Below are 13,508 nucleotides of genomic sequence, written 5' to 3'. Positions count from 1 at the left end.
GTTGCAGGCAGCCCGTCTCCAATAAGCAGCGTACAGTCCTCAGATAACCTGTCAGCACATAACACACACACACACACTGCTTGTCTGCTATTCCTTGTTACTCGGTCAGCACAGCGTCAGCATGATGCTTTTGAATCACCAATCCCAACTCACACAACAACAACAACAACAACAATAACAGGCATGGCGTCTGTCCTTCCTTTCCTGCTGTGACATCCCTCTTCAGGCACCTTGCATTTCAGCGCTGCAGACAGAGGCTCAGAAGGTATCAGCCCCTCACCTTTCCCCCCCACCATCTCCTCAGTCCTCTCAAAGCCCTCGTGTGCATGCCATGGGCCTGTCCCTACAAGGCCAGAACAAACGGGGCCTGGAAGTGGTGTCCTTGGCAAGGGTGCACCTATAAACACAGCATGAGCGAGGACAGACTGTGCTCTCTAGAGAGGGCTGGGGGGCAACATCCCCTCATCTTCGATCTCCCAGAGGATATTATGAAATTTGATCAGGTGAGGGACTTTAAGTTTCCTGACGTGTCGTGGTGCCACAAAGACAAGATGTCAAAGTAGGAGCTTTTGCCCACTTGTGTTTGACTCAGTACAATCTGACAGTATTGTCGTGATTTTGCTGTAGTTAATAAAAAATAATGCCTCATCTGTAAGTTTGTGTTTGCTTTAGATTTAGCATGGGAAGGGGAAGCAGCCCCCCTGCTTTGATATGTCCCTGACTGTAACCAAAACATGACCTGCAGGGTAAAAATAGCACAAGGCAAGGGTTAACGAAAAAAGAACAGAGCACCAAAGTCAACAGTGTCCCATCCAGACCTTCATTCTGGCATCGATTCAACTCCGCTGTGTACAAACTAACACTGAGAAGGCCAGCAATTCAGGGATATTTTTTTCTAAATTCCAAAAAAAACAAAACAAACAGAGAAATATATTAACAATGGATTAAAAATTTGATGGGACGGGATCAGGGGTTGAATCCGGGATAACGTTGTAAACTGAGATTACATAACCGGGCCTCTACTGGAATATAAATAACCAGTTTTACGTCGCTGCGTCCTCAGCTTACTGAGCCATACTCGCCCTGTACACAGTGATAATATACTGCAGGAACAGAGTTTCACCAGAAGGGGATGTAGCTCAGTGGTAGAGCGCATGCTTTGCATGTATGAGGCCCCGGGTTCAATCCCCGGCATCTCCACTTTTCACGATCGAGTTTTTTTTTTCTTCGTTTCTCCAAATATTGTCCTAACCTATTGACGCCTTCATTATTTCTTCCTTCTCAAGAGACGCCAATGAACAGTGAAGGTAATTACTACGTTCTGAAGGTGAAGTGTTACATAATTACGCGAAGTTAGTCCCGGACTTGCAGTTTCCAGGGTGTGGACTGGGTGGAGCGCCGGGTGGAATCTGGGGGTCTGGGGGATGCCGTTCGCTGCACGAAGCTTTTCTACGAAGACAAAGAAAAGTACAAAGAACAAACATACCTTTGAAGCATCCCGAGCAAACATGTACAGAACAAAAAAGTAAATATGAGACACTCACTTGAAGATGTTTACATAAAAGTTTTACAGCCTAAGAAAGCATTTGCACAAAAGGAATGAGCCGACTGACAGTCCGACCACCCTCACTGCAGCAGCTTGTGTTGAAATGGGGTAAGATGTTATTAAAAACAGCCAGACAGCCATCGCCAGACAGAGTCTCTTTCCAGAAAAGCGAGTCCGACATAAAATAGTGTAACCTGCTTTTAGAAAGTTGTCCAGGATGATACACTATCCACCATGAAACAAGACCACTGCCAGGTCACGACCTTCACCAGTGCTCTGCAGACGTCTGTGACTGCTTAACCTACATACTACATGTCTGCACATTATGACCTGAAAATGTCTTTCGGCATTCACCTTTGCATAATTTTCACATATTCAGCTGTCCAAATCACATTCCTAAAGGTGAAAAGAGGGGAAATATCAATCACTGCTGTCTGGAGTAAAATGCACCCCAGCTTGTCTTTGTCCTTCAGTCAAACTTTGAATGTGATGTAAAACACATGAATCTCGGCCGGACAGGCAAACCTGAAAGGAAACAAATATTAGCATCGGGGATGGGATTAAAGAGTTTCTTTGCACAGTGAAATGTTTCCCCGACCAATAAAAACACAAGGAAATCTGAGTTCCTTTCAATAAAGGAAAGAAAACAGGTTTGGCTTTGTACGTCAGACAGACAGGAGCCTCATTTATGTGCTGCCTACAGGAGTTTGTATTGTCTTCTTTAACCTGAAGGTTTTGGTGGTGAGTCATCAAACATGATGAACATTTGCCGGATCACAGCCAACGTCACTGACATGTTCCCTCTTTTATCACAATGCACACACATATCTCAGTGTCATAGTTTTATTCTTTCATAACGTTCTCATTTGCATGTCAGCTGAGCCTGACACCTATCTGCTGTCTTCACCACATCTTTTGAATCGCTTATTTTACACATGCAGAGAAGAATTGACCTGATTTCTCTATTGTGTAGTTAGGTTGCGGTCACAACCTGGACGATCAGACATTTCTTTTTACATCTTTGGGAATAGAAGAGACAGAAAAGTGCTGCAGGTGCATATCATCGCTGGGAGACAGAAGCACCTCTGGATTTTAAATGTTAATACAGAAAATGGTTTTGACATGGATACATATAAAAATACAAGAAGTAATGGTTTACTGGTAAAACAATTCAAATCTTTTTTCTTTTCTATAAATCTATTTCAGTTTTCATCTCTTGCTCACACACTCGAGGTCCAAATTTGCAACAGCGGCTCCAAGTGGTCATATGGAGGAACGACTTTAACTTTGGCACCAGACATGTTTTGAAAACTGCGAAAGAGAAAATTTACAGCTGGAGCGTCCAACAAAAGCTTGATCAGTGGTCAGATAACATTCAGATATTATGATGATTACACTGAACAAGTGAAAATACGATGTAATCACCTATTAAAACTATCTATAAACTTGCTCCATTTCATCCAGATCTACAGGCCATCAGGAGGATCCCAATCTCAGCAACATGCGAGATGATGCGTTCAGCATCTTTAACAAATGATGAAGATATTTCTCACATGCTGTTTTCATTCCTTTTTTTTGCATGCTTTTGTCTTTTGTCAATACCATTTTTTTTTTCAAAAGATTTACATTGTCTATTTTTCCATTTAGAAGTTCTTAATGAAATATACATGTGATGGTAATAATTTCCATCTGCTTTACAAGGTGGCACTTCTCATTCGTCATTTTCCAAATTATTCAGTCTTTATGTCCCTGATTTCTGTTGGGTGGTCCGTTCAACTGTATGTTGATCAGCAGTCTACAAAATATATTTAAAAATTTGCTTCTCAAAGAGAAAGAAACATTTTCATTCCATTTTGATATTTTATGTTTTTAACAACACTTGCGGTAATGTTGTGAAAAACAAAGCTTTAAAAAGTCACTGCAGATAATTCATTAGTAAAGATAACAGAGTATCAGCAATAATTTGAGTTGTGGCTAAAACCCCGAGGTTGTTCAGCCTTCACAGGGCTTAGTGTGTAAATTTTGTTTCTTCTCTTTTGCAAAAAAATTGATTGTCAAACTTTTTTTCAGAGACGAGTTGAGTTAAATCAACAATAATTGTTATTTTGGGGTCATTTAATGCTTTTCAATAGACTTTATTATATATAATGGCACTTCAGTATGTCGGTCCACAATGATTTAACTGTTGTTTAGTCACTCTTTGGGGTCGATTTCATGAATGTTGAATACATTCAATAGTTTAATTTGATCACTATGTCAACGTGCTTCACTGTAACTTGTAATGTTTCAATTTTTACATTTTTTAAATGGCAACCACGTCAGATCTGACCTCTGACCTCTGATGTAACCTCTTCTCCAGGGCTGAAACCAGCGTAAGTGGTCTTCGGTCGCCCCCTTGTGGATGTTTGCAGAGTTTCTAGAGATGCTTCAACGTGGTAACAGTAGGTGGCGCCATCGGACAGCTCTGTCTTGACTCACTGAAGTTGAATTTGTTCCAGTTATTCCTAGAAATTTGGCATGACAACACTGTGAGACTTTATTCAATAAATGGAGATTCAGTCATCAGATTGTGTTACTGGAGAGAAAGAAAAGCTCAATGAGTGTCTCAAGTGTGTATTAAAGAGATGTGTTTGGGTGCTGACATTTTAAACTGAGTTAGTTCAGTTCGATACCACAATCATGCTGAATTTAATCAATTTCTTTGAATCATGTCAGATGAAAGCCCTATTATAAACACAAGGCAGCTTAAATGTTGCAATTTATTCGTTTTTAAAAGATAGAGCGGAAACCTGAAGATGAATTTAACAGTATAAACACAATGTAACTTAAAAGTTTAAGCTTGCTCCCTTCAGTGACATAAAATCTGAGGATGATTAATTGAACAGTAAAGAAATCAGATTACATTTTGATAAAAATCTACTTTATTGATCATATTGGGGAAATACTTTTTTTTAACTCTCAATTTAAATAAACACTTTGTGGTTTCAAGAGATGAACACTGAAGTGTCATCCGAAATATATCAAAGGTGGCTATTTACTGATATTTTGTTGATTTGGTTTTGTATTTAACAAATATTTATACATTATTATTTTGGTCTTTAAACAGTGTATCCCTTGTGAAGGTGTTAACAAACAAACTCAGGGACGTTCACTCCTCAGAAAACAAAGGACTCAGTCATAACAAAAAGGCCCCGTTTCCACCAGGCATTAAAATGCGTCTTCAGGTGATCCGACCACATGTGAAGAGGCCTCTGCTTTATTAACGGAAGAGGAACTAAACCTGGTAATGCACAACACTCTAAAGATCTAATAATGTTGTGCAATGAAATTATAATACTAATTCAAAATACTTATGTGAATTATTTAAGAAAACGTTTCTGCAGTTTTTAGCAAATGTGTGAAAGGAAGAGAGTGGGTTTGTGTCACACTTGTGTTACACTCATCAACAAGAATACACAAGTTGGGCAATATTACACAAACACACAAGCATTACACACACACACACACACACACACACACACACACACACACACACACACACACACACACAGAGGTGTAAATATTACTGAATATTACTTATATGTTTGTGCAGTGTGCTTCCTGAAAACCAGTAGTAGCATTAGTTTTTTTTTTTTTTTTGACAAATAATGTCTCATATGAAAACAACACAAAAACATTTTGGTGTGAAAAGAAGAGGAGGTGTAAGGAAATGATTTTTTGGGGGGGCAAAATAATAAGATACAATTCAAAAGGGTGGCAAAACATTCCAAATTATAAATGTGCCATTTGGGGATGTTTAAAAAGAAGATCTCATGAATACCACTTAACGACAGTTGTGATAACATTATCATGTCAAAACTTCCCCTCCTGCATAAACACAAAAGAGTTGACGTGGGCATGGAGAGATGTTATTGTCATTCTGTTTCAAAACCACATCACAGTTTGGCTGAGGAAATCTTTTGAATTAGGTTTAGGATTCAAATGTATTGTCATTACACATTACACAAGTACAGAGTAGTGAAAGGTCGTTTGGCATCCCATCCAGAAATGCAATGTAAAAGGTTATATAACAGCCATTTAAAATAAACCAACACATCTTCATCGTAATGAAAATAACTGACAAAAAAGAAATTGCATTGAAAATACAAAAAAAAAAAGCTGTAATATAATACATGACTGTGATGAAATAAACTCGCCTGCCTTTCAGTTCAGCTCATGTTTAAAAATGTTCCCACTGTCTTTGTTTTCCCTCCTGTGACTTTTCACAAGAACCTACATTTGGCCAGAAAACAAACAAGTGACCATCAGATGACCTGTAATGGCACCATATATTACATCAAAGTGAGCATGCGGTTGGATTGTGGAGTCTGCCTGCCGTCCAGATAAAGTTAGAGCTGACACACACACACAAACACACACACACACACACACACACACACACACACACACACACACACACACACACACACACTCACACGACAGGGCACATTTCACCTCTGTCAGTATCTGCAGCAGATCACGGGCATTAGCTTATGTCTGTGTGGACCAGATGAGGTCCGCAGATAAAGACTTAAAGCTACACAGAGCTATGCAAACACGCCCTGTAACTCCACACTGAGTTGTAAGTGAACATTAATTTTCACCACCTCATTTATAAATAGAGAAAGTTTCCATCTGAGAGCAATATTAGAAGGTTTGTTCATGACTCAGGCAGTTGTCTCCCTAAGTGTTTGTGCAGCACGGCCACAGAGCTGAGGCCGAATCCAGCCATGTGCTGTTAATCATGTGGCGGCGATGGATCCATTAATGAGGAAGAAATGTAAACAGGTCAACATGTTTTATTTTTAGTTTTTCTTTTCTAGCTTTCATCCTTTGTAAAGCCATTAGATAACAGTTTCTTCATGACAGTTGGCGCAGTAAAAAGTGGGCCGTGTCTCTGTTTGTATTTCTGCCTTCTTACACACCCGGCTGGCAGCGGCGTCAGACCCCCCTGACATGGAAACGGATAAGGATGGAGATTAATACTTCATTTAACAAGCCTGCCTGCAGTATTGGGGTTTGTGATTTTTCAGACATCGGGCTTTTAACCTGTTCATCAAAACTGTGTTTACAAAAGGGTAAATCATGTGTTTGACCTTTAAAGAAACACAACAAACGGACTGATATTTGTGACTGTAAATCTCATCATCTGCTCAATTAGGTCAAGAAACACTTTCATTTTTATTGTTTGAGTTCAGCGGAGAAATATTAGAAATATTAGAAATACGTTTTCATTAGTTTGACTGAGACTTTATGTCAGATAGTAAATAATGTTTCAGGAAATTCAGATCTCAGACACGGTCGTGATTGTGAAGGCGTTACTAAAAGAACAAATTTGAATTTCCATGCTCTTTCTAGCTACAGCTCAGTGCTTCTGTTTTTAAGATGTGTCTTTCTCACACTGATATGAAGTAAATGTGGCTGATAAAAAAGGAAAACATGCTTTATGGGAGTGGAGGTAGCTGTGCATCGATGTCAAAAGATAAAGCTCAGTCATTCCTGTTTTAGTTTTAAGGGAAGCTTCTGAATTTATTTTGACACCACTTCAAATCGGTGGTGTTCTGCTGCCTGTTTGTTTCCTCATCAAAAAGTTCTTTACCAAGATGGACTTTCACCAAAGTGTGTTGTTGTGTCTTATAGACACAACTGAGCAAAGGATGTGTAGATGCTGCGGAGCATGCATGAAGGAGTGTGTGTCCATATGAGCAGCTCTGCATTCCTCTGAGATAATCTTATCTCTCTTCTGATGGACTTCAGGACCTTTGAACTACAGACCAACATGAACACATACTTATACATATACAGTGGTGAAAATAGACAAAGCGGTCAGTGCACACTGGAAAAGCGACAAGCTTATCCAAGATTTTGTCAGTAAGGAATTAAATACAAAGAAACTGGATATTCACGGCTTCTGTGTGTTGATCATATCATGCTGTTGGAGCACAGTTTCTCAAATGAATGTGGTTTAAACAGGGACTGTGTGTGAGAGATAGCAATTATACCTTGATGAAAAATGAACAGGCACCTTCCAAAAGTCCAAACAAACTCGAGTCGTCATTTTCAAGCAGCCACTCATCGCTGATTATCAGCTCTTTCTTCTGACGAATCACAAGCACACTTGCAAATGTACTCCATCCTCTGAGACATTATCACTCATTCAAGTGTGAGTTGATTTCCCGAGCTATTGTTGTGCTGCACTCTGGAGGTCAACTCGCATAATGTAAATGTGTCTGAATGGCACCACTGCGTCTGCGGCTGATCAAGGCGTTTTAACATGTAAAACTTAAGAGAATACAGAGCGAAGGAGCCCCCACACATCAGCTCAGACAGGATGTAATTTTACATGCAGGTGGTTCAACTTAATCCCATTAATACGGCCAAACTGAAGAGTTGCCTGGCAGTTACAATAAAGGTGGAAAGGTATTCCCACCTGGATGTGAGTTTGTCTTCTCAATTCCATTCACTCATTGAGACGGAAGCAACCGAGAAAGTTCAATTACATCAAATAAGCATTGATGTAAACAAAAAGGTGTTTTAATCTGGGATGGATCCTTCGGAAGACACAAACCAACACAGCAGCTGACATCCTGAAATGCAGGGATTCTAACCACAGATTCAGTATCTGCAAAACTAACAGAATACATGCAAACATGTAGTTCAACTTCAAAATGTGTTGATACGAACATAGCTGACACAGCCTTATAATAGAAAAACAACACAATAATGTTAATATTAATAAAATTAGCTTCAATTAAAATGTTCCAATTATTGTATTAGGTCTAACCTAATTTAGATAGATAGATAGATAGATAGATAGATAGATAGATAGATAGATAGATAGATAGAAACATGTAATTAAACAAGCAAATTCTAGTTTGGGGGGGGGGGGGGGGGCAGGATGATGCACACAAAATACTCCTACTATCTGAATACACTATGCACTCTACACCCAATCCATTACAATGATAACCCGTCACATGTAGTCAAAATGCACACATATGGTTCAGGAAATGTTTGAGGGAAATCTGTGGGAAAAATTGGCTGCTTAAACCCTGAAGCCAGAAAAAGAAACAGCAACATCTGTTCCAGTGAGCAGAGAACTTTTCATAGTGTCCTCAGTGTGTCAGGAGGTCAACACAACCCTGCAAAACAAAGTGTCTTCAGGCAGCCCTGCAGACAGAAATGCCTGTAAGAGGTGAGTGTAATCAGCTGTTTTCACTGCTTGTGTGTGTGTGTGTGTGTGTGTGTGTGTGTGTGTGTGTGAGGGGGAAAAAAGAGAGGAAAAAAGTCAGGTGTTTCTCTCAATGTCCGCAGTTGGAGGAGCGAATGAGAGAAATAAAGATGTGAAATGTGTCTTTTACAGATTAGTTCCCTGTGCCCACCGGCACACTCAACCCACACAAAACGTGGGATTACTTTCACGTGTGTCTTTGCGTGTTTACTTTTTGTTTTTACTGCTGTCCTGCCCCCCTGACCCTCCAGTCTGCGTGGCGTCGGCCTCAACAAGCGCTCTAACGACGTGTGAACTTTTGGACATGCCGGGACAATGGCGCCTTCAGACAGGTGCACCCGGCTCCCCTCCCCGCACAGAGAGCAGGGGGTCCGGGGCAGACCCGGAACGGACCCAGAACGGACCCGCAAGGGACCTGGCCCACCGGGAGTCCGGGCAAAACCTTCAACACGGTAGTCGGCTCAGTGCCGCTCTGCTTCCGGGTCCCATGTGGTTCGTGCAAAGTGTAAAATTAGAACCAAAACAGTGCAATTTTCAGTTAATTAAATAAAAAAAAAGCTGTTTAAAATCGATTAAAGTCACGTTGTTTCGGCATCAAATGTAGGCTTACACATTAATGTAACCTGATTAAAGAAAACTGCCATTTTATAAGCACAGCAAATTTGCAACAAAAAAAAAAGTATGGTAAAAAGTGCAGATATCTTGTAGTGATTGACTCTGCCTACATGAGCTTGAAGATTTTTTAAAGATCTTTCATGATATTTTGTATTTAAATCAAAGGATGAAATCATTTGTTGCAGGTTTAATTACAATGCAACTTAAGAATTTGCATTGGTCAGCAGTGTTCAAAATGACATTCTTGAAATTTAAAGTTTTTTTTTTCTTTGAATTGCAATAGAAGAAGACACCTGGAGTAGCGTCTGCACGCTCACAATTACTTTAAGCTTTATGAACTATTCATTTGACCCCCTGGTTTAAATTTTTCCTGATATAAGTCCTAAAAAAAAAAAAATCATCTTTCCATTTTAGTCTTCTAGAGCTCCACTGCCCGTAGAACTAGAAACACAAGGACGCCGACATGCAAACGTGATGCTCCTGTGTGAGCATTTCCTCTCAGCTCCATGGCCTGTCACCTGAAGGTGGAGGATTTAGTCAATGGCTCTGTGTTTGCGCCGCTTTATTCCTGCAGCTCGGTTAATTTTACTTCATACCACGCTGTGAGCGAGCTGGAGAGAACAGTGCGTCTCTTATCTGGACCAGAGACTCCCCGCTGAGAGGGGAGAGAGAGATGAAATGAGCATTATGCAGAGAGAACACAGAGTTTCTCCCTGAAGTGTCTGCAGAAAAAGTCACGCAACAACACGCCACGAGTTTAATAACCTGTGTGACAGACTGTCCCACATGATGAGATCAAACCTGGTCTGTCTGATGTGGCAGATGATTAAATTAGGCTTTAAAGAGGACGGAAGAAGGCTTGCAATCACTACATCTGCAAACACCACTCCTGTTGATAAGCTTACAATTAAATAAAAAACACAACTGGCTTGTATTGATTACTTTATTTCTGATATATGTTTACTTGTACCGACAGAGGACGCTCCAGCTTTTGTTTTTGATTTTTTTTTTTTTAACCGAGCATGAATCAAGATGCAGAAAGTTGTCACTAAATTCCTGCGAACCTTCTTTTCGTGCTGCACCTCTGCATTGTGAAAGCTGTTTCCCTTCTCAGTGAAATGCAATCATGTGCATAATGTGATCTGGAGACGGGAAGAGGCTATTCAGCTGGACTCTCATTTACACCTGGGATTAATGGATGCCTTTAAGTCAAAGAGGCCGATATGCATAATCACCTCGGTGCGTTCGCAGAGAGGTGGGCAGCGAAGGTGAATGGGACTGCTGGCGCCGGGAGACGAGGAGGTGTGATAATGGGGCGGAGATCTGCCCACCCAGACCGCTTCTGCCCCCTTAATAAGGGGAGGCAACTGCAGGGATCCCCAACAAGACACGGTGGAGATACACAGACAGCGTCGGACCCTCTCCTCTCCTCTCCTGAAGAGCCGCTCCGCCTGAAGCTGCGCTCCTCCGAGGCGCACGACCACCCCGGGAATTAAACCCCCAGACCGCAGCCGCAACATGCCCCGATCATTCCTCATCAGGAAATATTGTTTCAGCAAGAAGCAATGGAAGAGGCAGCTGGAGAGCCAAGCAGGTATGTCTTTATTCCTCACTGGATGAGTGGTACAGGAACTCTGAGGTGTGTGTGTGTGTGTGTGTGTGCCGATCCCTCCTTTCTGTGCGCATTAATGAGGTGAAGAGAGCAGATCCGAAACATCTGCGGACAAGTTTATATTTCTTACAAATCAAAACACCTGCTCCTTGAAGAAAGCACTTCATGACAGCTCTTTTAATTCAAGCCATGTTTGCAATACTACTCTGATTTATTGATATTTATTCTGTGAGGCTTCAAAGTCTCAAAACAGATGCAGAGAAAGCTGCATGCATTCTACTACTACACTCTGCAACTGCAAATCTCAGTTTGTGGCTTGTTATGTCAGGTTATTGAGACAGATTATTGCAACTGTTAATGTTCCAAACCAGGCACGTTTTTTGTCTTTTTTGTTCAGTAAATGTTGAGTAAACACAACATAAAGTACAACTAAACAAGTCACTTGTGTTTCTGTGAATGTTTAACCCTATCAGCAGTGCTAGATGATGAGATTTGGGGTCAGTTCAGGCTGTAACATGAGAACAGGAATGAAAACTAGTTTAGTGCTAAATTTAATTAACATCCCACCTAATTTTATGTCTTTTGTGTCCTTTTGTGTTTGCAGCTTTTGTCCCAGAAAGCTTTCCAGAGGCAGAGCTTCCAGCACAGAGCCACGGCTCTGCCCTGACCCACCGGGCCCCGGTCCTTCTCATCAGCAGCCTGTACTCCCTGCCTGCCCCGCTCTCCCCCGTGTCGCTGTCCCCCTCGCCACGGGGTCCAATGGACCTCAGCAGCTCCCCCTCCTGTAGCAGCGCCGAGGACGAGGAGGACGGCGGCCGCACGTCGGACCCCCCCAGCCCCGAGGCCATCCAGTCCGCCTGCAGCGAGAGCTACTGCGGCCTCTCCGCGCTGTCCTGCCACCAGCTCCCCTCCGCCCGTGTCCTCCCACAGCAGCAGACCCCCTCCCTGCCGAGCGACGCCTCAACACGCCCCGTCTTCCACTGCAAAGACTGCCTCAAGGAGTACACCAGCCTGGGAGCCCTGAAGATGCACATCCGCTCACACACTCTGCCCTGTGTGTGTCCCACGTGTGGGAAGGCGTTCTCCAGGCCGTGGCTGCTCAGAGGACACATTCGCACCCACACAGGTACGCACCGCCACGCAGTCCTCTGAGCTCTGCTGCACCTTGATATTTATTGACGTTCTCTTCTCGTGACAGACTTGTTGCTTAACTTGGCAAAATCTAATCTCAAGTCTCGAAATTTGTTTACATGAAAAAGAAATGTGCCTGAAGGAAAACTGAGGCGTTATCTTATCATTTGAAACACAATGACCAGATCACAAAGTAATGTAATGTGTGAATTGTTTTTTGGCATCACTAACTAACAGTGTCTCCTTTCTGCCCAGGCGAGCGTCCCTTCGCCTGTCAGCACTGCAGCCGGGCCTTCGCCGATCGCTCCAACCTGCGCGCTCACATGCAGACCCACTCCGAGGTGAAGAAGTACCAGTGCGGCTCCTGCTCTCGCACCTTCAGCCGCATGTCCCTGCTGAACAAGCACAGCAGCTCTGGATGCTGTCCGGCCTCGTAGGCATTCCCTGGATTACCCCGATGACGCTGTCGAAGCTGCTCGTCGGTCCTGTTTTCATGATCTGAGCCAAGACGCCCAAAGGACGATGGGGAAATTATTTCCAGCTGCATAAATGGCAATTCCGCTTCATAAAGAGACTTTTTAAAGTGCCTTCGTTTCGAGACGGTGGATGTATCAGAAGCCATATGAGATTGCGTGGCGTATTTTTTTGATGCTTCCTGTCAACTGTTTGTATGTGTGTGATTTAAGGGCAGCTGGACATGTAGTTAATTCCCAGGAAGCTCCGTCGGTGCCGGCCGGTCCGGGACGCTCGCCATGCCGCAGCTGCTTGGGAGAAGGGGTGGGGGTGGGGGTGTGTTTGTGTGTGTGTGTGTGTGTGTGTCTGTGTCTGTGTGTATGTGGGGATGTCATTCCTCACCGTACTATACATACATGACATGTGTGTGCATATGAGCAAGTGCGAGTGTTGAGACAGCTGTCTGTGTGTGGTGTACTGTGGAGGCAGGGCGCTGAGAGACGCGTTAGCTGTGACCTCGACGACAGGTGACACCAGCCCGGCCCGGCCCGGCTGCCCCCCCCTCCTCACGGCACGGACACTTTCCAAACACTGTGTGTTTTTTCGGACATGAAACGACCACTTGAGAATGACCAAAAAAAAAAACAAAAACAAAAAAACACCCCATTTGCCTATTGTAATTTTATAGTGTAAATTTATTTTGACATGCTTGAGGGAGTTTTTAAGGAACATTTTGATAAAGGTATGTATTTGTGTAAAATTGAAATAAAAGCATTACTTGACAAACCCCCCCACTCTTGTTTCTGTGTATACTAGTGATTCAGTTCAACCGGCATTGAATTTCCATATAAATGAGTTTATTGAGACGGACATGACAGTTT

At 42.4% G+C, this 13,508-nt stretch overlaps 1 protein-coding gene and 1 non-coding gene across 2 annotated transcripts; both read left to right on the top strand.

Moving 5' to 3' along the window:
* Positions 1-1,128: 1,128 nt before the first annotated feature.
* On the top strand, positions 1,129-1,200 carry trnaa-ugc (transfer RNA alanine (anticodon UGC)). Its single transcript has one exon. It is a non-coding gene; the product is annotated as a tRNA-Ala (tRNA).
* Positions 1,201-1,224: 24 nt separating this feature from the next.
* Positions 1,225-12,938, top strand: snai1b (snail family zinc finger 1b). Its single transcript, XM_030119050.1, has 5 exons — positions 1,225-1,307; positions 3,906-3,918; positions 10,683-11,025; positions 11,648-12,169; positions 12,430-12,938. Exons 3-5 carry the CDS (start codon positions 10,950-10,952, stop codon positions 12,609-12,611), a joined length of 780 nt encoding a protein of 259 aa, XP_029974910.1. The 5' UTR covers positions 1,225-1,307; positions 3,906-3,918; positions 10,683-10,949; the 3' UTR covers positions 12,612-12,938.
* Positions 12,939-13,508: the final 570 nt, after the last annotated feature.

Source organism: Salarias fasciatus, chromosome 20, assembly GCF_902148845.1.
Source record: "Salarias fasciatus chromosome 20, fSalaFa1.1, whole genome shotgun sequence".
In the NCBI taxonomy this organism is placed as follows: domain Eukaryota; kingdom Metazoa; phylum Chordata; class Actinopteri; order Blenniiformes; family Blenniidae; genus Salarias; species Salarias fasciatus.
The sequence above is the reverse complement of the archived record's forward strand: the minus strand, read 5'-3'. Positions and strand labels throughout refer to the sequence as shown.

Bases quoted from the DNA above. Each gene is read 5' to 3' on its own strand.
- snai1b (XM_030119050.1), top strand. From the start codon at position 10,950: ATGCCCCGATCATTCCTCATCAGGAAATATTGTTTCAGCAAGAAGCAA. The intron at 11,026-11,647 runs GTATGTCTTTAT...TTGTGTTTGCAG, and splicing joins GCAGCTGGAGAGCCAAGCAG to CTTTTGTCCCAGAAAGCTTT. The intron at 12,170-12,429 runs GTACGCACCGCC...CTTTCTGCCCAG, and splicing joins ACACATTCGCACCCACACAG to GCGAGCGTCCCTTCGCCTGT.